This window comes from Hippopotamus amphibius, chromosome 2 (genome assembly GCF_030028045.1).
Source record: "Hippopotamus amphibius kiboko isolate mHipAmp2 chromosome 2, mHipAmp2.hap2, whole genome shotgun sequence".
Classification (NCBI taxonomy): domain Eukaryota; kingdom Metazoa; phylum Chordata; class Mammalia; order Artiodactyla; family Hippopotamidae; genus Hippopotamus; species Hippopotamus amphibius.
This window is the reverse complement of record NC_080187.1, coordinates 225,379,975-225,405,632: the sequence shown is the minus strand read 5'-3', so window position 1 is coordinate 225,405,632 and position 25,658 is coordinate 225,379,975. Positions and strand designations below refer to the sequence as shown.

At 35.2% G+C, this 25,658-nt stretch overlaps 1 protein-coding gene across 1 annotated transcript in view; it reads left to right on the top strand.

The window, feature by feature from the left end:
• The window catches only part of MDGA2 (MAM domain containing glycosylphosphatidylinositol anchor 2), a 777,847-nt gene that overhangs the window by 479,498 nt on the left and 272,691 nt on the right, over positions 1-25,658 (top strand). The window contains exon 4 of the mRNA XM_057722267.1: positions 11,641-11,837. Within this exon, the coding sequence (XP_057578250.1) occupies positions 11,641-11,837 (197 nt within the window). The remainder of the gene's footprint in view (positions 1-11,640; positions 11,838-25,658) is intronic.

Sequence of the window (25,658 nt, the reverse complement as noted above, 5' to 3'; positions counted from 1 at the left end):
GAAGTAACTAAATAATGGAGAAAAAGAAAGTTACATAATGCTATACATTATGATTTTGTTTTCCATAGACATTTAGGCTTATATTAGGAATAATGACTTTGTTAGCACAGATAATATATCTTGTTGAAAAGCATGCTTAGAACATAAGGTCATATTTATTAAGCAGAAATATTTTCTTATTTTCATGAAATTAAATTAGATATTAACTTCAAATGTAAGAATGATGAACAAAAGGGAGAATTGTTGATGAATTTTTATGGCAATGAATACAAAAAGTTGAAGTAAAATTTAGCAAATTAATTAACCAATAGAATAAAAGTGCAATAAATATTACCAAAAAAGGCCTACTCAAGGAACGCAATAGATTTCTCACTATGTGAAAATGTATATACCCATTACCAAAAGGTGTTTAAAAAGCATTCAGTACAATTCTGCAGCAATTTTAATTTTAAAACAAATCTCTAAATAAATTAGAAGTAGAAAAAAAAACACAAATCAAGAATACTCCAGAAATCATAAATGACAGAAGAGAAAACTAAAATAATTTCAGATAGAATTAGTATCCAGCTGTGGATGCTGGTTTGCACTACTATTTTTTATATTGTCTCAGCTTTCTAGCAAATGTCCTCAGAAAGAAAAATAAAATTATTGATGTAAATTTTTTAAAAATTAAATTTTGCTGATAAATTATAAAATATTTTTCTATATAAATAATTTACAAAATATATATAACATCAATGTAAAATACGTACTTATATATAAAAACACAAAAGACTAAGAAAAAGTTCTTGGAGATTTGAACAAATATGAAGGTAATTGAATAAGGAGTAAGTATACAAAAATTGATAATTTTATTTTTGTAATGAATAATGGCAATAAAAATATTTCACTCATTATTTCAAAAAAATTATGAAATATTTAGGGAAATTTTTTCAAAAATGACATAGAACCTACATGAAGAAAGTGTTACTTCATATCTAAGAATGTAATATATGTTCTGAATTACTGAGAAGACATACCATGTTTTTAAATGAGTACATCTAACATAAGACATAAAATATTCCAAATTAATAAATGAATTTAATGAAATCCCAAATCGTTCCCAGAGTTTTATGTTTACATAATTTTTAAATTTGAGTAAAATGAAATAACGTAGACATTAACTAGAAGACAGAAACCTGGGATTAATCTAGAAAGAGTGACATAGAATGGCAGCAAGGGGCTGGGACAGAGTAAAGTTGTCTCAATAGAGTTCAGAAGATAGAAACTACTGTATCATGCTAATATGATTTTGCATAAGAATAGACAGTCATAGATCACATTTTATATGGGAATTTAGTATGTGATAAAGGTGGTGTTCAATTCATTGTGAGATAATAAAATATTAATTGGTACTGCTGTTACTGTACCTACACCAGTAAGAAAATAAAACTAGACTTCTAAATTGCATGGTATTCAAAATTTAGTTCTTGATGGAGTAAAGACTTCATGTGCAGTCAAGGAGGAAATGAGCCCTACTTTGCCGTATATTACCAACCAAAGCTATACAAAAAAAGATAATCATATTTCATTACATTCATCTGTTGATGGACACAAGTTGCTTCCATATCTTGACTATTGTAAATAATGCTGCTATACAGTGGGGTGCAAGTATCTTTCTGAATTAGTGTTTTCCTTTTCTTTGGATATAAACCCGGGAGTGGAATTGCTGGATAACATGGTAGCTCTATTTTTAGTTTTTTGAGGAACCTCCGTACTGTTTTCTACAATAGCTGCACCAATTTAAATACCCACCGACAGTACATAAGGGTTCCCTATTCGCCACATTCTCGTCAACATTTATTTGTGTTCTTTTTGGTGATAGCCTTTCTGACAGGTGAGAGGTGGTATCTCATTGTGATTTTGCTTTGCATTTCCCTGATAATTAGCGATGCTGAGCATCTTTTCATGTGCCTATTGGCCATCTGTATACCTTGTTTGGAAAAATGTCTCTTCAGGTCTTCTGCCAGTTTTTTTAATCGGGTTGTTTTATTTTGGATTTTGAGTTATGTGAGCTGTTTCTTTATGGTGGATATTAACCCCTTATTGGACATAGCATTTGCACATATTTTCTCCAATCCATTAGGTTGTCTTTTTGACTTGTTGATCATTTCCTTTGCTGTGCAGAAGCTTTTAAGTTTCATTAGACCCCATGTAAAACATGTGGTTGCATTTTTTTAATTACAGAAGATACAGTGTCTTCTAGCCAGTGTGACCAGATGAATAACAAGAAAATTTCAGACGAGAGTAGGTCTAAACCATATAGACAGCTTCACTCTTATCAGTGTCCCACGTTAAGAATTTGGCTGTACGTACTCAAGGGGTCTGTTTTCTTTTATGGGCTATCAGATAAAATTAGTTATTGTTCATAAATCATTATGCAGGAAAATGTATGTGAAATTGTTTGTTTTCAATACTTGCACAAGACTTCCCATTGATTTATTTAAAAAAAAACAGTGCTTTTGTATTGGTATTAGCAGAAAGTACTACAAATCATTGACGTAGAAGCTTTGTTTACAGTAAAGTGCCTTGTTCTTGATTATTGATATATCTAGCAATTATTTAATTAGTTTCTCTTGTATAACTTCAAGGCAACTTAATCTTATTCAGGTTAGTCAGAATTATCTGTTGTTATACATCCATCCCGTAGTTATAATAGTAACATAAATTTTTACCCATAAAATGAAAAAGTAATATTCTTGACTACAAGTGTATTGAGTGGTTATTTTCCTTAAGAAAATACATTTGGATCTCTTTTGCATAGGATTTTTAAGATTTCTGGAACCTCCCAGAGGAAAAGACGACATCCAATACAGTATTTAGTGTGTCTTTGCCATCTGGGTTTTCAGATTCATTTGGTTTAATTCAAAGATTAAAGACAAAAAAATTGGACCAAATGGTAGAATAAACCCCTGTGGAAAACATGCTTCTGCTGTGATTATTTTTGAGATTAATTGATTCTTTACCTTGTAACTACACCCATGACTTCAGTTGCAGTTAATAACTGATTAACCAAAAGCACATAGATTAATTGTGCCAATGCATGCTGGAGGGTGAGTTAACTCTTCACGTCACTCAAGTGTCCCAGTTTAAGTGGAGAGTAGACTAAACAAATGCTTCCATAACTTAGTGAATCTTATCTCAAACAGGGATATTTAATGTATAAGAACTAATTTTGGATTTATCGTTAAAAGGAACTATGTTGCCTAGATAAAAAGATAGGGAAGGATTAGAAATAATTCCAAGTCTTCTAGCCTAAAAGACTGGAAGCTTGGGTGAAGACCTCTAAAAACAGGGACATACTACCGATAAAGGAAATCTTAATGTTGAGTTGTAAAAATTCATATGATAATTATACCATTAAAATGATAATTATGTATTAAAATAGTTCAATCATCTACCATTTCCTAGAGCTCCCTATTATTTTATTTTTCCCTTATAAACTCCTGGCTCTTTCCTATTTGTATCTGTTACCTTAGAGGAAAACAAGTCAGTGAAAGCAAAGCAAGACTCCTGTGATCACATGTTGTCCTCTAGCTACTTCCCTAACTCTTTCTAGTCAGAGCCAAGGTTTCTTGAAAGGATTATATCTGTTAATTATTCCAAGTTTTCATCTGTCTTTTACTTCTTAAGGCACAGAAAGATGACTCCTGGTCCCATGACTCCACTGGCCCAGCTCTGATGAAACTCATCAGTAACTTGCCAAATTTACTCCTGCCGAACTTAAAGTCCCTTTCCAGTTCTGTTGTACCTTGATTTCTTTTCACCATTTATTCTGCTCTCCAACACCTCCAAGGACGTGGAATTACTTTTAAAATTTATTTTGTTTCCCACTGATTTGTTTTGTCTCCACCTCTCTCATCACTTTTTCCTCAGTCTTCTTCAGGTATTTCCCTTCTTTTTGCCTCCACTTGATGTGGACCGGGGCTCTCTCCTTGGTCCTTTCCTCTTCATTTTGCACCCCTCTTGAGTGGTTTCATTTCCTCACACAGAATACTGATGCCTCCTTATCCACATCTGTAGCCCAGACTTCTCATTCTGGTTCCAGCTTACAAACATTGTGATTAAGACAGCAATAGGTGCTTGACATTGAGCATAGTCCAAACAAAAATAACTCCTTTCCCTTTCACATCTTCCTTCACCCCCTCCCCTGGCCAGGTCTAGGTCTCACTTTACATCTCCTATTTCAGTTAACGCATTGTCTACCCAGTGGCCAAGCCAGGGTCTTCCTAAACTCCCACCTTTTCCTCAGCCATATATCCAATCAGTTCATGTAAGTTTCTAGGATTAAGAAAGGTAGATTACATCATTTTATATACAAAAATGACTTGGTCAATTTCTGGCCTATCTAATCAGCTAAGGAAAAAGTTTCCAGAAAATTATTTCAGTTAGAAAGAGTTAGGTAGCAATTGCATTTAAGGGGAAAAAAAATTGAATTTCCCTTAGGCTTATCATTATAGTACATATGGATAGCCTTGTTGAAAATTGACATTGAACATATTAGTTACAGATTAATCTTCCTTTATATTAATTTATTAGCTCATTATTGAGTACTTTTGTCCCTTATGTCAGGTTCTAGGAATACAAGACTAAGGTGTAGATCGTATGCACATAGGGGTATATTTTATAAAAAATCATATTAGTTTTGTTATTTAAAAATATGTAAGGCAAATATTCATATATCAAATAATATATTCAATGATTTATGTTATAAATGTGCGGAGTTTGGGCCTCCATTAAATTATAAAATTCATTCTCTTTGTTTCAAAGAACATTTTGCAATTTGCCAATGAATAGCATCTCTAGGTTGAATTTTACACACTTAGCCTATAAAACTGAAGGAAATTTATTTTCAAAAGAAAAAATACATGCAGATAAAATGTCAGCAATAACATATACTATCCCAGTGCGGTTTTGTAATAGTATGTAAGCCACTTAGTGTGAAAATTAACAACTGAGTAAATATAGAAAGTTATCTTATGGCTCCTGAACTGTAAATAAAGACTGAAAAAAATTAGAAATGAACCTCGAAGTCCTCAGATGAAACCGTATAGCAAGCACTCCGTCTATATCCTGGGAGTGTTGGAAGATATTAACTCTGAAGTGAATCCCTCTCATGCAATCACCGTCAGCTGGAAAGAGCCACCTAAAGACCCAAGTTCAAGCCTGCTGCTCCCCAGCCCTCACCCCGTGACTGATCACGGTCTTTTGCAGGACAGCTCTGAAAGACCACCTAAGCTCTAGAGCTCCTTCTAGATCATATGGAGACTGTAGTGATGCATCGCAATTTAACCCCCCTCACTGCCTAATCCTAGCTCCTTTTTCTTTGTTTTCTGTCTGCACACCATCACAAGAATTAATCCTGAGAGCACTCCCCAATAAATTTCCTGAATGCATATCTTCATCAGAGAATCATATTTTCAAGGAATCATTCTAGATGGTATGAGCAAGTAAAGTCTAAAATAGAATGTTAGATCACCCATCAGCCCACTCACTGGCTGGCAGTGAGGACCCCGTTGCTGGTGGTTAGGTGGAACATGGCTAGCCCTTGAATGTGATAGTGGTGAAATTGTTAAAACCTTCACAGATGGTGAACAAGGATAGGTACCAATGGAAGGTGATGCTCTGTGAATTCAATATCCCAGGCTTTTGAGGAATTCAATGGAAAGTAATAATTATAAGGACAATGGAATCAGTTTCTGCTGAGTTCTGTTTATACAGTGGAGAGAGAATAAAAGACTGAGTGTGATTAATCATGAGTTGAAGGTGATGTGTGAGGATAAGAAAGCCTCTTCAGCAGAATATAAAGAAAGTCTTATCTTCTTTAGCCAGAGGTTATAAAAGCTGATAATAAGGCTTAGGACTTATTTAAAAGTATAGCAGAGTTCCAGAGAAGTTTGAATTCTCAGTCCCAGCAAATCAGCCAAGCCAGGATCTGAACCCCAGCTGGGAATAAGTAGAACCTTGACTTGGGGAAGTGGGGTATATCTAGGTTTGTGATCTCAAAAGCCTTGAAAACCTAGCTATTCCTAAACCTTCTGGGCCTCAGATATGTAAGAATGCTAGAGCAAATTTACCAGTTAGAGCCTAAAAATGTCATCAACTCAGTATATCCTGTGTAAAGGCTTGGAAGACACTACATTTATTAAAGCAATAGGGATGTGCTAATGACTGAGATACTTGCATTGTTGAGACTTAGAGATGACTGTTCTCTGTAGGCAAATGTTCATAGCAGGAGATGCTATTATAGAATTGGTCTTCCTGGTAACAATGGGATGCTAGGATCTCAAAATAATAGATGCTAGGTGGCAGTGCTTAGTTGTCACAAGCAAGATAGGCACAGTTATCTTAATGAGCAGCTAGTTCAAATGCATCCAGTGCTCTAGACTCTCAGAGAGCTACGGAGATAGTTAATAGAATCTTGGAGCAAAATAAACGGACAGTCAACAGGATATTGCCCCATATACACAACTAAAGAAATCAGATGGATGATCAGGAGGCTGAATATGGTCATAGAATAAAAAGTCACGACTCCTTGTTCAATCGTTGAACTTGGTAACTTTCAGACCATGTGGCCTGAAGTGCCAGTCGGGTTTTGTCATATCCAGCAACACTCAGTCATAAAGCAGGGCAGACCTATCAGTAGTCCATCATACGATGGAAGTAGTACATCTAAGATGAGGCATAGCCAGGGCCAAAGCACCTAAGTAAGCTGTATAAGCAACTGCCCAGACCTCCATGGATCTACCAGTGTCTCTGAGTTCATACTTGGCCACCTAGAGGGTCTCTTTTGAACTAATGGTAGAGAAAAAAGGCTAAGCTTCTTTCATAATCAGTCAGCTCAGTACATGCATATAAGCCTGAAATCAGACGGCGACGTCACTAGAACCCCAGTCTGTGATGTACTTGACAGACAGGAATAAGGGAAAATCTTCCCAGTGGACAGAACTTTGCATTGGGTGGTGTACCTGGTCAACCACTTTGTGTGGAAAGGGGAGGTCTTTTCACGTATTTGGATGGACCTATGGGCATGGCATGAGGTGTGATAATATTTGTATTGCATGTTAATGAGCACCAAAAAGCATCTACCACAATAGCAGCACAAAACATGAAGTAGACAGAGTAATGCAGACAGTCGATATCAACCAGTTTCTGTCATTGGCCACCCATGGATAGGACAACAGGCTCATGAAAAAAATCCTATAATGGTAAGGGTAGAGGCGATGCCTAAGTTTGAAATATAAGTTGTCATTCACGAAGGTTGGTCTGTCTACTGCCACTACTGAATATTTAACCTGGCACAACAGACACCAAGAGTTGCCCCTTTGTAAAGCATCATCCTTCAAGAATGCCAACCAGTCCCTTTGTAGCAAGTTAATTATATTAGAACTTTTTTTACCCTGAAAGTGACCGTGCATCGTTTTGATTGAATTTGACATGTATTCTGAGTATGGCCTTTTCTGCTGACCTCAGCCAGCATCAGCCCTATCCAAAAGTTCTTAGAATGTTTTATTCTTAATACATGATCCTACCTAACCACTCATGGGACCAGAAGCACATTTTATAGCAGTGAAAATGTAGCAGTGGAAACATTGCCATGGTAATCTCTAGTCATTTCATATTCTATACCACCTAAAAAAATTAACTTACTAGAGTGATAGACTGGCCTTTGGAGGAGGCAGCTGAGTCTTGGAGAGATGATATCTAGTAGGGAGGGAGTGCAGTTTTCTGAGATGCAGTATACATCCTAAATCAATGACCATTATTATATGATGCTTGCTTGCTTTTTCTCTCTCTCTTCCTTACTTTTCCTCCCTCCCTCCTTCTTCTTTCTTTCTTTCTTTCCTTCCTTCCTTTCTTCCTTACGTCCTTCCTTCTTTCCTTTTCTTTCTTTCTTTCTTTTCTTTTCTTTTTTCTTTTCTATTCTTTTCCTTTTTCTTTTCTTTTCTTTTCTTTTCTTCTTTTCTTTTCTTTTCTTTTCTTTTCTTTTTCTTTTCTTTTCTTTTCTCTCAGAGAATACATAGATTCAAGAATCAAGTAGAGACCCAACTTACTACCATCACATTTAGTGATCCATTTGAGGAATCTTTGTTTCCCTCCCCACAACTCTGGTCTCTCTGCCAGTTTAGATGTTCTAGTTCTCAGAAAGGGAAAAAGCTTTTACTACGTGACACAGCAGGAGTCCCATTAATCTTCAAGATATGGCTGCTACTTTGTTACTTTAGGCTTCCTGTGTCAGGAAATAGCAGAGAAGAGGAATCACCATCCTTGCTGGAGTAACTGGCCCATATAGTCAGCTTGAAGGTAGGATCTTTGTTACACAGTGGGGCAGCGAGAATAGATTCTGTACCCAGTTGAACCACTGAGTCATTTCTTGCTATTCTGTTGTCCAATTTGGGTGGTAACCAGACAAATGCATCAGTAATGGCTTGAGAAGAAGCATGATTACCAGGGGCTCAAAGTCCTCAGTGACAGAAATCTGGTGGCCTCACTAGGTAAGCTACGTACCCCAAAAGCTGTACTAGCCCAGGATGAGAGCAATCTAGAACTGTAATAGTACAAGGAGATATGACTATCACCCCACCACCGTTTCTTTTGAAAGATTTCCCAGCAAAGGTAACTAACCAGAATCCTGGAATAGCTTGTCCCAGATAGAGGGAAGTTTCCTACCGCGCAGGTGGATCTGAGTGGATGCTGTAGGGCACCTCCAGATGCCTTCTTCAAGGCTGAAGCACTGATTCTTCTGAAACTTCTAGCCGCTGATGGCTAGCAGCGAACTCCTTCTCTAGAAATTGCCCTAAGCCAAACAGAGCTGCCTCTCCCAAGGTCAAGGCCCCTGGTGGGGAGCCGCACACTTGCCAGGACTGGTTGATGGGGAAGAGAGTTGGAGTATAAAGGCTTAGCTTCCTTGTCTTAAGGCAGTACAGCTCTGAGGGGACCTCAGGGCTCCAAAACTTCTCTAGAGCTACTGAGACCTCAGTTGCAACTGCGCTGTAGTTCAACTGTCCTCCTTAAACCTACTTCCTTCCCTCCCCAACAGGTGTTGAAGGTACTTTCCAATATACTTCCTGCACGTGTATCTCTGTCTTAGAGTCTCTTGTCCAAGAAACCTGACCTAAGGCAAATACACATATTCAGTCTCTTTTCAGTAACATATAGAGTATGTATTAAACATATATTCTAAGTGATATAATTTCTATATATCACAGAGTATATATCATGTAATGTATGTATGTATGTGTACACACACACACACAAACATATAATCTCACTTAAAATATATTTTTTAGCCATGCCACTATTTGACTTGTCTGAAAGAAATCTTGTTTTTGGTTTGTTTGGTTTCTGTTTGTTTTGTTTGTTTGTTTCACTTTTAAATGTTTTTACCCTTTTAAAATAATAGTAAAAATAATAGACAGGAATGTTTTATACTGTACAGAAAGGTAACCATTAATGCCATACTTGTTTTTAAGTGTGAAAAAAAATCATCTGGGAGTTTTATGAAATAGAAATTCCAAAACATGGGTGAATCTAACAGATAATTCTGCCAGTACAGTGTTCAGTAACCATTGTCACAGGGTTAGCTCCTCAGAAGGCCAGTGACCCGAAACTCATCTAAGTCAGGGGAGAGCATATTTAAAGGATTGTTCGGGTGTGGTCTGTTCCTGACTGCGCCTATCGACACCACCACCTAACATGAAAAGAGCTAAAGATACATCAATAAATGAGTGTTGAAAAATATATTATTAACTATTTGGAACCCAAAGAGAGGAAACCATTGTTACACTGTTTCCCATCCAAATCTGTCTTGTTCCGAAACTTTCTGGCTTCAGAATTTTGTTTTTACAATATAACACAGCTCATATTTCTAAAAAGAAAACTGTGACTGAAAGAAATGGTTTCAAACAAGAGAAAATAAATTCTTTACAACTGACTCACAATACCTTTTTTTCAAGCCACTGAGTTCGGCTAATCAGTCTCCTGTAGGATTTGATTTATATGTAAAAGCCTAATAACCAAATAAGAGACTATTTGATGGATTTTAAAGACCTTTAAACATTTTATAGTAATAATGCCGGTATCCCTAAGTACTCCAACTTATTAAAACCAGGCTTATATCCCTGCACAGCTAATAGAATGAATTTAAACTGAAAGTTTCTACAACTTTACCGAAAAAGCAGCAGCTGTTCTATAAATTTTCACTACTAAAATTAGAGGCCATTGAGGTAGCTGTGAAAAGATTCTAATGTTGGGAAAAAAAAAAAAAAAACACCTCAGAATGTTGCAAAGCTAGACATCTAAGTAGGACTGTCGAACAATTCACATTGGAAAAATACTTTTTTAAAACTGGGGAAATTTGGGATTCTGTTCTTTACTTTGATTCCTTAGGGAAGCTATTACTTCACTACTTTAGTTGCCTTTTTGTTATTTTAACACATCTTTATAAAAAGTTTGTTTTTATTTTTTATTGAGGTATAATTGACATATAACATTATATTAGTTTCAGGTATAAAACATAATGATTCAATGTTTGTATACATTGCAAAATGATCTCCACAGTAACTCCAGTTACCATCAGTCATCATACAAAGTTATAAATTTGTTTTTCTTGTAATAAGAACTTTTAAGGTTTACTCACTTAGAAAGTTTCAAATACACAATACAGTTGTTTTAAAGCAAATACACTCCTTAATTCCTTTTTCTCGTAAGGAAAGAACCTGGGATATGGTATTTCAGGGGTTGGCAATCTATGGCAGACTGTGGTCCATGAGCCAGATCTGGCTGGGGCACCTGCATGTGTAAATAAAGTTTTATTGGAACTCAGCAACCTTCATCTTCATTCACTTACCTATTGTCTTTGGATGCTTTCACACTGCAGTGGTAGAGTTGAGTAGTTGAGACAAAGACTATGTGAACTACAAAGCCCAAGATATTCATGAATTGTTTCTTTCCAGAAAATGTTTGTTAAACCCTGTAGTAAATATCCTTTCTTTAGGATATATGCAAAACAGCAAAAATTTAGTTCCAGTATTCAGTAACAGAGATGTTAATGCCTGTTAATAGTACCTTCTGTTAGCACATTTTTAATTAGCAAATATGATCTGGGATATAAAATCTGAGATGAAGGAAAAATTTAACCCAGTACAAGATCAAATTTTCTTACTACAAAGATTGTAATAACTTATAAATTATTTTATTTTAAAATATATGTTATAAATAATTGGAAAAAGAAGTATGTTAAAGTTAAAAGCCAGTTGAGCTGCATGATATTTTTTTCTATGACTGTGGTTCTTCATTTTGGCTGACCTCTTGAGTTTTCTGATCTCTCTCATAGAACTCTGTTTTATGTGGCTGTTGATGAGGTGTTGAAACTACGTCATCATTTGTACTATTTCGACAAATAGAGATCTTAAGAAATGACTATTATTTGTCTTTACCTTCTATCACTGCAGATTTCTCTGCAAATGAGTTCAATAAACTTTAACGAAAAAGAATCTAGTTAAAAGTAATACATTCAATAAGGGAAATCATCTTTGTTTAGGTTTTATGTTACAGTACTTTAAAAGCCATGTGACTCATACTACTGTTTTTGTCTTCTAGATCTGGATGATCCAGTAGTAACTGTTCATCAAAGTATAGGTGAAGCTAAAGAACAGTTTTACTATGAGAGAACAGTGTTCCTCCGCTGTGTTGCCAATTCAAACCCACCTGTTCGGTACAGCTGGAGGCGTGGCCAGGAGGTGTTACTACAAGGATCTGATAAAGGCGTTGAGATTTATGAACCCTTCTTTACCCAGGTAGGAATTGAGGTATAGTATTTCCACCCTACTCTACTGGATACTTTCCTAATTCAGGCAGCATGCAATACTATATTAGTTTGAAAAGATAGTTTCTCCTAGTCTGACCTTTTAAAAACTAATATGTGCTTTGTTGAAAGATCAGAGGACTCAAATAATGAAGAACAGTTTGTTAATTTTTCACGTGGTAGTTAAATTTATAATGTTAACTCTTGAAAACAATTTAAATTGACGTGTCCTAACAGATTTCTTTGTCTGTAGGTTTGCCTAGGTTTCACTCTAAAGCACATAATTATACACTTGCTGCCTGCTTTGTTTTTTCGTGGGAAATATTTCTTAGAAGAGATTTTTATTTCCCCATTTGCAATGGTAAATACATTTTAAAGGAATGAAGAAATCTACTTGAAATTCATTTGGTTTTGGTTTTAGGGAAAAAATTCTATCTAATTTTCTATGTTCATTTTCAGTTTTGTCTTAGTTTAAGTAGAACCATAATTATGTGAAAGCTAAACTATCTGAGTCATTAAAAACTTATTTAATGAAAAGAAAATTTGAATTACTTTTATGTAGAGTGGATGTAATATGGAACTCTCTTCTGTAATGTATTTTTTTTAATGTATTGAACTTTGGTTGATGAATTAATAACTCTTGAGGAAGACATTGAAGTTGTAGGAATATTTGAATGCTGTAATTATAAAGATTTTTTGAAGATCAGAAAGGAACACAAACCTAACTAACAAAGAAAAATTTTAAATAAAAAAATGTACTTGGAAAATAAATTTGACCATGAATTTTTTAAAAAAGTTATATAGGTAACAAAATAAACAGTAATTTGACTACATTGTTAAATTTTTGCGACATCATATACCCATAACTAAGGAATTATACAACCAAATTTGTATATGAGAATATTGTAAATATTCTACTTCAGAATTTGTTAAAGATTATTAAAAGTTTCACATCTTAACTCTCTAATAATATAAGGTTACCCTGCATTTGTAAATTTCCCAGAATCCCATTTTTTGTCATTAAATACAGCATTAAATAAATATGGCAATTCATTCTTTAATTTTTACTAAAATCCTTTTTTTTTTTTTTTTTTTTTAGTTAGCAAAATAACTTAAAAAATTTGTCAACAGTATTTAGTTGCTTGGATGTCTCTAAGGTTTAGAAATCCAGGTAAATGATCACATATCAATTACTTGATTCTCCTCTTAACAATTTCTTTTAAAATATAGACATTATTAAAATTTAGAAAACAGTTTTCTGTTTCACATAATGTTTACATACTAAGGCAATTCTGAACACATAATCACTAGGTACCTAATCACTGTAGGCAGTTTCTTACCTGCAGAAGGGTCTTATCACTTAGAAATGAACACATGGGCCTTTTCCAAATTTGGGGGAAACTTTTATACTTGCAAAATAATTAAAAATTTGTTTTAAAGTTGTTAAAGAAGCACAATCAAATTTTTCATTCATTCTTTTGCATTTGTTGCTGTTTCTGTGTTAGCAACTATTAAATCTATTTTACAAGAGCTCAAAACTAGTGGCTCCTGATTCTACCTTTTAAAAGTAACTTTTCTTTTCTCTTCCTGCTTTTCCTTACCCCGTTCTTTCCTGAGAAAAACAGCTTTTTAATTTGAACATTTCAATACTGATACTTTGTTATGAATATTAGCTTAGACTAGGCTGCATAACACATGCCTTCTCTGCCTTTTGCTGTACTTGGAACTCTGCTGCTTGTACCCTGTAAATCAATTCTCTTAAAAAGTATTTAAGAAGCAAACTTTTCTTGAAATTCTGTGGTCTGTGTTCACCTGCTGTTAGCTGATAATTGCCAGTAACTGTAGTTATAGCTCTTACTTAAAAATGTCTTTCCTGACTTTGGTTACTGGATGATGTTGTTTAACTCTCCTTCTGAAATGGCTGTGTACTCGAGGGTTTTTTTGTTTTTGTTTTTGTTTTTTTGACTTTTGTTTTCGATATTTATTTATTTATTTACTTTTAACTCTTTATTTTATATTCGAGTATCGTTGACTGACAATGTTGTGATTGCTTCAGGTGTACAGCAAAGTGACTCAGTTATACATATCCATATATCTAGTCTTTTTCAAACTCTTTTCCCATTTAGATTGTTACATAATATTGAGCAGAGTTCCCTGTGCTGTACGGTAGGTCCCTGTTGGTTGTCCATTTAAAATACAGCAGTATATACATATGAATCCCACACTCCCGAATGGCGATGTATTTGTATCTGTCTTAAAAATTATGTAGAAGCAAGAAATAATTCAATACTTTTATATATGTACTTAATTTGTTAATATTAAACATCTTGTGTAGGCCAGATTGATAAAACTCTCAAACAGCAGCACATGGAAAGTTTAGTTTTTATAACCACAGGGAATGTTGGCTTTCTTATAGACAAAATGCTATCAATGGTTTTTCTTCATACCACACATGTTGATATCATGTGTGATATACATGTTGATATTGTGTATATGAGGCACATGGGCCTGATATACACAAGTCCATCCGTATCACATGCCCTCTCTTATCTCTCCATGGAATATAGCAATAGGTTCCTAACTGGCCGTCATGCTTTATTACAGAAGCCTCCAATCATCTGAGTGATCATTTTAAGATGTAAATCTTTTTCCTGCTTTAATCTCTCCATTGGCTTCCCGTGTTTACAATAAATCGAAATAAGTATCGTGGCCTGCAAGACCATGTTTGACCTTGCTCTGCCTTGTTGTCTCTAATCTTCTGTACCTCATTCACTGTTCTGGTCACACCAGCCCTAGACATGCCTAGGGTCTGCATGTTCTTGATTCCTCCAAGTAGAATGTTATTTACTCAAATAGTACATCAGGGATCGTCTAAACACCTAGGACTCATCACCTGAGAAGGGGTTTCCCTGACAGATCTCTCTGAGGTAACATCTCTTCCTTTCCATAGTTACCCTTTTCTAATATCCAGTTTTTTGTTGTTGTTGTTGTTTATTTGTTTTGTTTTGTTTTTCCCTATAGCACTGAAATTATCAAATTATCTTGTTTGTGTATTCGGACATAAACCCAATAATTATCGTGTCGACTGAAAAACATATCCACAATGTGAAGGTTACGTGTTAAGTTTTATTTGGGGCAAAATGAGGACTGCAGCCCTGGAGTCAGTGTTTCAAATAGCTCTGAGAAACTGCTCCCAGGAGGTGAGGCGAGGAGCCAGGACATACAGTATTTTTGCAACAAAAGCAACAAAGGACAGGTAGTCCAGAACATCAAGAGATCTTTGTTAATTAAAGAAAACCAGATATCTCAAGCTAAGGAATTTAGCGCTCTTCTACATATGGGAAGCTGCAAAAATCTGGGCTCACTGAACTCATTCCTTTGATGTGCACCTCAGCTGCCTGGGCCAGTATCCTGACATATCCTGAGTCTCCTCAGGGCTCAGTACAGGGAGCGACTTGCAGTCTGATGGCTGCTAAATGGCAGACCTTCTTTTCAGCTCTGAGTTTCCTCCGCTCACGTTGGAAGGCTACAGTCGTAGATGAGTTGTGGCACCCTTTGTTTATTGACATGGCAGGAAATATTCCATTTCCCAATAGTGACTTTGCCTTTTCAACAGTTCAAATGGTGCCTGACACATAGAAGATTCTCAATAAATATATTGAGCCAGTATTCCCATGGAGATGTCTAGATTTGTAACTAAGGAATAGTTAAAATTATTAGTAACTCCTGAATCACTCTCTATAACTCTGTTTCTCTTTGCCCACTAAAGGAAGCTTAGTGAAATGTGAATGAGACTGATATTATAATTAAATCAATTTTAATGTATTTAATTTCCAAACTGTTGATGATTGTCTTGTTATAATTTTTAATTGATTTCTAGTCTGATGTCACTGGGTCAGAAAAAAGACTCTGAATAATTTTAATCTTTAGAAATGGAGACTTGCATGGGGTACTTGCCTGTGATGTACCTCCATGAATGATCCTTATGCAGCCACAAAACATGCATTCCAAAATTGCTGCATTTCAGATAGGTCACATTTGTGTTGACTTAAAAAAAAAAAGCACAAGTTGGGATTATTTGGGGCAAAATTAGGACTGCAACCTGGGAGATGGCATCCCAGATAGCTCTGAGAAACTGTTCCAAAGAGGCGGGGGGAAGATTAGTATCTATGTATTCTTGGTAAAGGAGGAATACATGCAATTAAACACATTTTTTTGTAAGGGGTTTCTGCTCGTCACAAGGAGCAGACATCACCATGTAGGGATTTAGTGTTTTTCTGGATATGAGGGGATACAAGGATTGCGCTCATAAGATCAGCTCCTGAAAACACGGGACTATCTGAAGACCTGTTCTGCCCATCCTCCAAAGCAAGGAGTGCCTCATTCCTGGTCTCCACCCTGAATTCCCTTCAGGGGATGTGGAAGGTCAGTAGCCACAGCAGCACAAAGTGATTTAATTCTTGTACAGGCAGATGGCAAGTTCCAATTTATAGCGGACATTCGTTGATTTTGTTGTTCAGGTATTCTGTGTATTTCCTGATTTTTGTGTCTGCTATTCTCAAAGCTATTGAGAGAAGTTAATTAATGTCTATGACTATGGCTTTGGATTTGTCTCCTTTATTTTTATCAATTTTTGCTTTATATATTTTGAAGGTATGTTTTTGGTACATACAGAATTAGAAATTTCATATCTTCCTAGTGTATTATTGTTACTGAGTCCAAGCTCGCGCTGCTTGTCGCATGACAGACCAACGAATCGGAGACTAGGTGTTGAGGCAAGGAATATGACTTTATTCAGAAAGCCAGCGGACGGAGAAGATGGGAGACTAGTCTCTCTGCAGAAACCATCTTATCAGGGTCTGGATACCAGTTTCTTTCCTAGAATCAGAGATGGCAGAGGTGGGGAAGTAAAGTGAAAAGTATTATCAGCCTTGCAGAACATCTCCTGAAATGACTAGCCTTGGGGAAAGGATGTGTTAATTTCACAGGTGGTTAGGGTTCCCTGGGGCAGTCATTGTGTATGATTAAAGCAACAAAAAGCAAAGGTTAAAGTCAAAGAAACAGATCTAACATGGAGTTCAATTTAGCCCTTCTCTGTTGCATTATCTTTCTGATACTGTATCTTCCTGTTAGGTTTTCATTGAGAAATGTCCTTCTTTCCCACTGGCAACTTTTCTTGTCTTAAATCTGTTTTGTCTGTCATTAATTTAACTATAGGAGCTTTCCTTTGGTTACTGGGTTTCTTTAGGGTTGGAGGAGAGTGATAAATATTCATCTCTTTTGCTTTCAGGCTTTATGTTTTCAACATGTTGCTTGTAACCGGAAGATAGATTTTTGTTGTTGTTTTAATCCAGTGGGACTATCTTAATTTTTAATACCTTTAATCCAATGACTAATACTGACTTTTTACCATATGACCCACTTGTTTTATTTTACTTCTCTGTTTTCTTGCCTTCTGGATTTAGCAACTATTTTAATTATTCCATTTTATCATCTATTTAACTAAGACTTTTAAATTATCTTGGTAGCTTTTGGCACTTAAATTGAAAGTCAATTGGCCCTATGTTTTAACGTCTATTTCTGAACTATATTTTCTGTCTCATTGATTTATATGTCTGTCTTTATGCCAATACCACACTATGTTAATTATTGTAGATTTATAACAAGTCTTGAAATCGGAAAGAATAAGTCCCTTAACCATGTTTGTCTTTTTCAAAATTGTGTTAGATGTTTTCACTTCTTTGTATTTCCACGTAAATTTTAGGATCATCTTATTGACTTCTACAGAAAGTCTGATAAGATTTTGAGTAAAGTCTTGTTGAAGAAGACTGATATTAAAGTTATAGAACTGAGGATGATTGATGTTGGCAATGTATTATAATCAAGCAAAGAAAAACCTGATCTCCTCCATTTTGATTTTACCTCTTTGTCACATGTAGTATTGTTCTATGAGCAATTCAACAGCATATGTAACATTTTCAAATACCAATTTTATTTAGGTGTATCAACCTTTAAGATAGGGCTTTGAGTATTTTCATGTATATATGTGTATTTATCATAAATGCATAGGAAGCTAGTCATTTACTTAAGAAATTCTTGAGGGTTTCTTATGAACAAATTACCTCTTGGGTCAAGGGAGCTAAGTGTACATATCCACCTGAAAATCCTACAGTTTCTTTCGCAGTGGGCCATAGTGGGTTTACTTTTGTGCAGGAAACACAAATGCAGATGCCTACTGAATCTATCTGGTAACATAAATATGTGATTTGTGCTGAGGGGTGTAGTATGAAACTAAGAACTCGTAAGGCTTGCTGTGCATGCCTTTTTAGAAAACAATATACTACCTGTTGCTGCCGGAGGTCTATATTTGACCCTCTGGGCTGCCATTTTGAAACTCTGCTTGAGTCCACAGGTTCTTCAGGAGGGGGTGGTACACATGATAACATTACTACTTTTGTGTAATTTCAAATATAGGGAATTACGGAATAAGCAGGATTTCTCTAGAAGTTCTGTTGTAAGAAAAACTTAGAATTAATAGATTGAGAATCCAGGACTGATTCCAGCCTCCAGGGCACATTTTTAGAATACAAACAAATATGATGTAAAGGACATTTTTACCCATGAATTTACTTGGTAACAAACAACGCCTTCATTAGTAACTTCTAGCTGCATTGAAAGTTGGGAAGGACAGTGAATTGTGGTTGTCCAGCAGTAGAAAGCAACACATTAGATTTAGCATGTGGTCTTTATTTTTGCAATGATAAAACATAATTTTTATGTATATTCTAATTTACAAAGTTATCATATCTAGTTGTTTTTCTCTACATTCCCAAACATTTCTAAGTAACTATTCAGAATTATGTTATTGGAGTAAAGGCATCAGTTATTTGGTCTACAATCATATTTGCTTTAGATTTAAAATTAACTTTGTTTTGATTCCTTGAAATGCTTCCCAGGATGATGGGCTTTTTTTTTTTTTTTTTTTTTTGCTGTAATGGCTTTGCCATTTATAATGAGATAGGAACGGTGTTTACTTTCCTTATCAGGCTAGTGTGTGTGTATGTGTATTCTTAGGTGTTATTGATTTCCTGGGCTGTTGTTTCCCGTCAACTGCCATGTGTACTCTATGAAGAAAAAACTTTCCATTTTAGCTTTGTTTATATTGGAGTACTTCAATAATTTTTTTAAGCTCTTTATTGGAATGTAATTGCTTTACCCTCTTGTACCAGCTTTTGAGGTACACCAAAGTGCATCAGCTGTATTTATACATATACCCCCGTATCCCCTCCCTCCTGCGACTCCCTCCCACCCTCGCTGTCCTGGCCCTCTAAGGCATCTCCCATCGAGTTGATCTCCCTTTGTTATACAGCAACTTCCCGCTAGCTGTCTTCTTATTTTCATAGATCCTATGGCCTCTGTGATTTCATAGTGTAAGTAAGATTCGATTAAAATGACTGAGATCTGTTTTGTGCAAGATCCGGGCAGCTCTCTATCAGAGACGTAGAAGGTACTAGGCAAGGCTCCTCCTCTAACTTTAATATGCATGGGTAGGAGTCAACGTAAACAGTGATTAGGATACAGAGTTAAAATTATTGTTAATATAGAGGCACACAATGCTGCTGTGGCCTGTACATCCAGGATGGAAGGCAATAGCATGTGTAATATACAGAAGGAAGACAAAATCCACAAAGACTGGCCATGTCTCTGGTTGGCTGGAATAAGAGTTGGATGTGTGGGGAACAGTGGACTGTAAAGCTGGGACTATATCATGGAAGGATTCAAATGACAGGTCATTAGTCCACTTATTTTTAATATTAGGAAATTAAATTTCTTTTAAAGATACTATGTTTTGTTATTCAATAACAGTGTCTTGTTTTAAATAAAACAGAATTTCGAAGATAATGAGATATATCTACCCCACATTGACACTAAGTTAATACCCACATCAATTTGAAATGACTGTTTATTTCACCATCCTGTAGAAATACAAAATCTTGATTATGCCTTTTGATAGATCATGTTTCCAGAATGAAATTGGTCTGTATTCCTGAGGCTGTTATGAATTAATAAGCATATATATCTAAGAGGAATAATTATGTTTTTCATACTTCCACTCATTTAATACCAAAAATGTTAGCTAGCATATATTGTTATTTATTTAGAAGTTTATTATAAATTAGTCATTAGAGCTGCAAAAAATGAGTGGGAATTGGAAGGTTTTTTTTTTTTTCTCTTTTTACTGATATCTGAAAGTAAATATTAAAAGAAAAGCTTCAATTCCTTTTCTAAGTAAAATAGAAATACTGCTTCAAGCTATGGGTATTACTTCACTAGACAATGTCACCATTGGTAAGGGCCACTGACTAATGTATACAAGGCCCTCCCTTTATTTATTTTACTTAAAAAGTAGTTTTAAAAGTATAAATACAGGTGTTTCAAATAATTTTGTAAATATTAGAGAAATATGTACTTACATTTTACAAACTATGCATACTCTTGCTATTTTTCCAGAACTTTTGTAAAGATGTTCATGACATCATCTTGTGCCTTGTAATTACACCATCTAATTATGACTGAACATATTTACATCAATTATGTAATTAGTTATAATTAGGCTAATTAGACTAATTATACAATTAGACAATAATCAACTGAAAATTCCTTTTTACAAATTGTGGAAATTCACATTAAAAAGACTTCTAATATCACAGAATATTAAATTTAAATGTTCAACAAAATAAATTAATATTATGCGATAAAACAGTTGTAAGTAGTAAAGCCTAAATCATTATAAATATAGATACTTATATGTATACACACGTGCCATTTGATAGCATATATATATGCACACACATATAGTATATATTCTCTATTTTTTTATACATTCTGAAATAGTTTTAAAAAATATTCTGAGCTTGGGGAGTTGTTTATTGAGAGGAAGGGGGGTCAGCCTGAAAGCTTTTGACATTTTTTAAAATTAATTAATTAATTTTATTGGCTATGTTGGGTCTTTTTTGCTGTGTGCGGGCTTTCTTTAGTTGCAATGAGTGGGGGCTACTCTTTGTTGTGGTGCGTGGGCTCCTCATTGCCGTGGCTTCTCTTGTTGCGGAGCACGGGCTCTAGGCACGTTGGCTTCAGTAGTTGCAGCACATGGGCTCAATAGTTGTGGCTCACCGGCTCTAAAGCACAGGCTCAGTATTTGTGGTGCACGGGCTTAGTTGCTCCACGGCATGTGGAATCTTCCTGGAGCAGGGATCGAACCTGTGTCCCCTGCATGGGCAGGTGGATTCTTAACCACTGGGCCACCTAGGAAACGTGCTCTCCTCGTTTCTTGAATGTGGTGAATTAACTGAGTAAGGTTCAAATTCTTTCTTAACTCTGCCTGTTATTTTCTACGTTCCTTTTACAGATTTTGTCTGTATTACCCCCTCTCTCTCTTTGACATACTACACAGAGTAATCTTACATATTAACCTAGATGACTGTCTTGTAAGTTCAAACATCTTGGTAAGTTGTTTCCTAACTGCAAGATGTAAATCATCTTAATTCACCCAAAACGATTCTCTGGTCATATGATAGCTGAACTTTGGGACATTGTGAACCTAGAACTCACAGTAAAGTTTATTCCTCCGTTATGTCTGTCCTTCTCATGTGCCCCTTTGCTGCTCTGAGCTGCATGAGAATTAACTAGGACACAAACCATTATATTTATTGGACCATATTTGTTGGTCTTTAAAGAGTGAGAATCATCTCAAAGGTAAGGATGTGTAAGCCTTAAAATCTCAATATTACTACCCAATTTACAGTCTTGTCTTTTGGATAACATAAACACTAGCAGCATTCCTAACCACAAGAACTTGGGTGTACGAAATGTTTCAAGTGTGCATCCACTACAAAAATGACCTCTGTATTTTAATGGCCATAGCTTCGTTGCTATTGGTTCACATGTACTTGATTGTTTTATCAATCCCTTGGGGCTTATTTCCTATTTCCATGCTCTTGCTAATAACTGTTCAGTTCTTCTGTGGATGGCCCCTAGCTCAGCTTCTTAAATCTCTTTCAGTTTACCCTAATATATATTTTTTTAATTCTCATTACTGCTTTTAGAGTCAGTGTGGTTCAAAAACGTTTCCTGAAAACATTATATGCAGGACAATGAGTTGGCGCTATTCTTCTCTGGTCAGCAATCTTGACTGAGGTGATAACATGCAAAGCACTGCACAAATGGCAGGAATGGAATTTAAAGGGGTCTTATCTTACATAATGGAAAAGGCAGCGTTGATATAAATATATAATGTAAATGACAAGTAACATATAAACATAGAAACAAACACAACTGGTATAAATACACAAAAGATATTTACTCAGAAAACAGAAAGCATGTAGGAAAAATACTTTTAGAGACGGTCTCAGAGGTAAGAGCTTTTAGTTTGAAGACTCTTCCTTGAAATAATGGCTGTCTGGAAATATTCAAAATAACTGTAGGGGCATCTGTTGTTTGATAGGTAGACAGCTGTGGTGGGTGGAAATCATGTTTAAAATATTTTGCAGCAAGAGAGGGCAGGTTTTGAAAAAAAAAATCAGGTAGATAAGTGGCATTCAACACAGAATAAGTAGTATTAGAATAAATTAAAACGTACTGTCACAGCCCATCTAGTCTGACCTCCTCCAGGCTCTGAAATTTAATGTCATTCAGTTGTCTTCATTTCTCTACACTCCAGCCACATTGATTTTCTATCTAACCCTCCAACAGGGTAGACTTAATACTGTGTCAGGTCTCTTCAGTTGTTCTTCTATTGTCTGTATTGTACTATATCACTCATCTTTCAGACGTCCCTCAACTGCCTTAGAGACACCTCTCAGAATGTCCCATCCAAAATATCTTACCACATCTCCATCTCTCTATCACATACCTTGTTTGATTTACTTGACAGCATTTAAAAATCATTCTGTCTTTCTTTAGATATTTATTGTTTCAAGTTTAATGTGTTTTTCACTGTGCTCTCAACATTTGGAAAGTACTCAGAGTATGCCTAATATGATTAGCTGTTCATTGAAATAAGGCTATTGTTAATTTTGTCTAAACATTTTTTTCATTGAAATGTTACATACGTATAGAAAAGTACATGAAACATAAGTGTATACCCTGATATGCTGTTTCACAGAGATCAGATTTCTCTTAGTAGCTTGAAGATCAAGAAACAGAACTTTTGAGCACCTCTTCAATGGTTGTAGTTAATTTTAAGTCAAGAAACTGGCTATCTAGTAAAATTTGATAGACAGGAAGTGTGGCATAACATTTGAAAGAAGTGCAAAGAATCAACTTCCTCTGATACAAGTTTTTATTTTTTTACAAAGAATAGGGAGAAGCAAGAAAGTAGCCCGTGTATTCATTCTAGCAGTGCAAGTGACAATATTTAATTGTAGCAAAATTACAGATAAAGAATCAGACAGTTTCCAATTGATTATAAATGTTTCAAGTATTATAGAAAGGGCAGAGAAATGAGACAGTAATAAGAATTATACAAGAAATATAGTGTCATAAGCAAAGAACAGAATGCATAGTAGGAAAAATGAAGTCTAATTTTTATGGATTTTGTATTTTTGTACCTTCTATTTTTAAAATTCATTACGATTATATATAATGACTACATTACTTCTTGTAGAATATTGTTAGTGGGAAGAGCAATTTTAAGTGCATCCTGTCGATCAATAGATATTTATTAAGTAATGGATGTAAAAGGCTCCCTATTAGGCTCCCAGGGGCCTCATGATTCAGTTAAAGAACATGTCAACACACTGAATGATAATTCATAACCAAATACTAAACAGTGAGTTATAAATAGATATTTTGGTATAAAAATGCAATAGAAGTTCCAAAGGAAGAGAATTTACTTCTGAGAAGGTCAGAAAAGACTTTACAGAGAAGGTAACAGATTTTTTTTGAACTGCCCTCAGTTTATATGGGAAGAGAAAAAGATTCACATCAAGGGGTAGTTTTCTGAAAAAAACACTAGAGTTTGAAATTGTAAAAAGACACCTTAAAGTAGTAATTAACCTAATTGGATGGGAATAAATATTAAATAAAAATAAAAAATTAATACATAATATATAAACTAATTTGTATGAGGAATAAGAAAAAAAGTAACTTTGCTTAGACTGCATGGCGTCTCCGATGACACACTCAAGGTTTTTGAAACGACCTTTCAGCATAGAGCTATTGAGGGTTTTCTAGCATGAAACTGACGCGATGAAGGCAAGTATGGCGGCAGCACGTGGAGCGGTTAGAATAAAGGAGCGGGGAGGTTCTCGACAGCCGGCAGTGCATTACGTCAGCCGAAGTAAGCACTCAAGCTTGTATCTGTTAAATCAGTGGTTGATGAAGGACTACAGCAAATATCATGCCTATAGATTAAACAGCGAAGGTCGTTTGTAGAAGAAAAACCAAAGAATAATCTAAGGCACTTGATGCCATTGAATGTGGGGTAATGAGAAAGTGCAAAGTGAATGATGACATGAGTCTCAGTCTGGATTAGGGCAGAACGATGGTGGTGAATTAAAAAGTAGCACAACATCAGAAGAGAAAATTTATATGAGGTGGTGCAGTGCGTGTAAGTGGAATGGAATGGTGAACTCATTGCGTTTGATATGACAGTGTCTGTCTTACTGAGGAAAATCTTCATCAGGCAGTTATTGAAGAACTTAGGTTAGAGGTCAGAGATATAGATGGAAGTGGTGGGAAAGGACACGCACAGAGAGGTCAAGGGGAATCCAAGACAGAAAAAATTCAGTCTAGACGCAGAAGAGACAAGTCTCATTTGTTGGCAAAGTATCAAGTGGCTTTTTTGGGGTTAGGAGCTCTGTAATGCAGGAGAAATAGAAGTTGATAGATGAAAACAACAACAAAAAGAATGGTCTGAAAAAATTAGAAAACCAGAATACCTTAAGAGATCCAGATGGGGTGGCGAGAAACTCAAGTGCCAGAGTGTATTGGCTAGCAAACATTGCAACCAAAAGAAAAGGAAAAATTTGGAAAAGCAAGATTTCATTAATTATGATACTATTGGTTATTTTTTAAGTGTTTTTTTCTTTTTTTTTTGTTTTATTGGTTTTTTCTTGTTTTACTTAAAAGCTTGTCACGTATCTGTATATAAATGCTGATTGAAACCATAATAATGCATCATATTGCTCTAGGAATATAGTATTAGTAGAAGATTATAGACTAAAATAGTAGATAGAAAATGAAATAGAATATAACCAAAAGGTGTCTAAATTATTATATTTATAATTTTTTACCTACAACAAGGAGATGTCAAAATAGCAAAGGTAATCTGAAGTGTTAGAAGTAAGCAGAGAAGTATAGAAGCATAAAAAAGAAAGATTTATTACATTTTAACAAAAGAGCATCATTAGTGACATTAGAAGATACAGTTTCAGTGAAGTGTTGAAATAGTATCTAGAAAATATGGATTAAAAAATGATTTGTCATTGGAAACAGAAACAAGAAATACCGGCAGAATAGAATTAATTCTATGTGAATAAAGAGACTTCGTTATTGAATATGCATCTAAATGACACTGTTCATCCTTTGTATATATTTGAGAATTGTTACCACTGCATGATTTCTTTTAAGATATTGATTATATATATTAACATCTGAGTTTGTATCATGTGCCAAGCAGATAATAAATTCTGGAGAAATAAATATGTACAAAGAAAAACCCTGAGTGGTGAAGGATAATTGGTCACAGAACTTTTAATTGCAAAAGTATTCATTTAAAAAGTGTCTCTCTATGTTAAGTCCTGTACTAGGT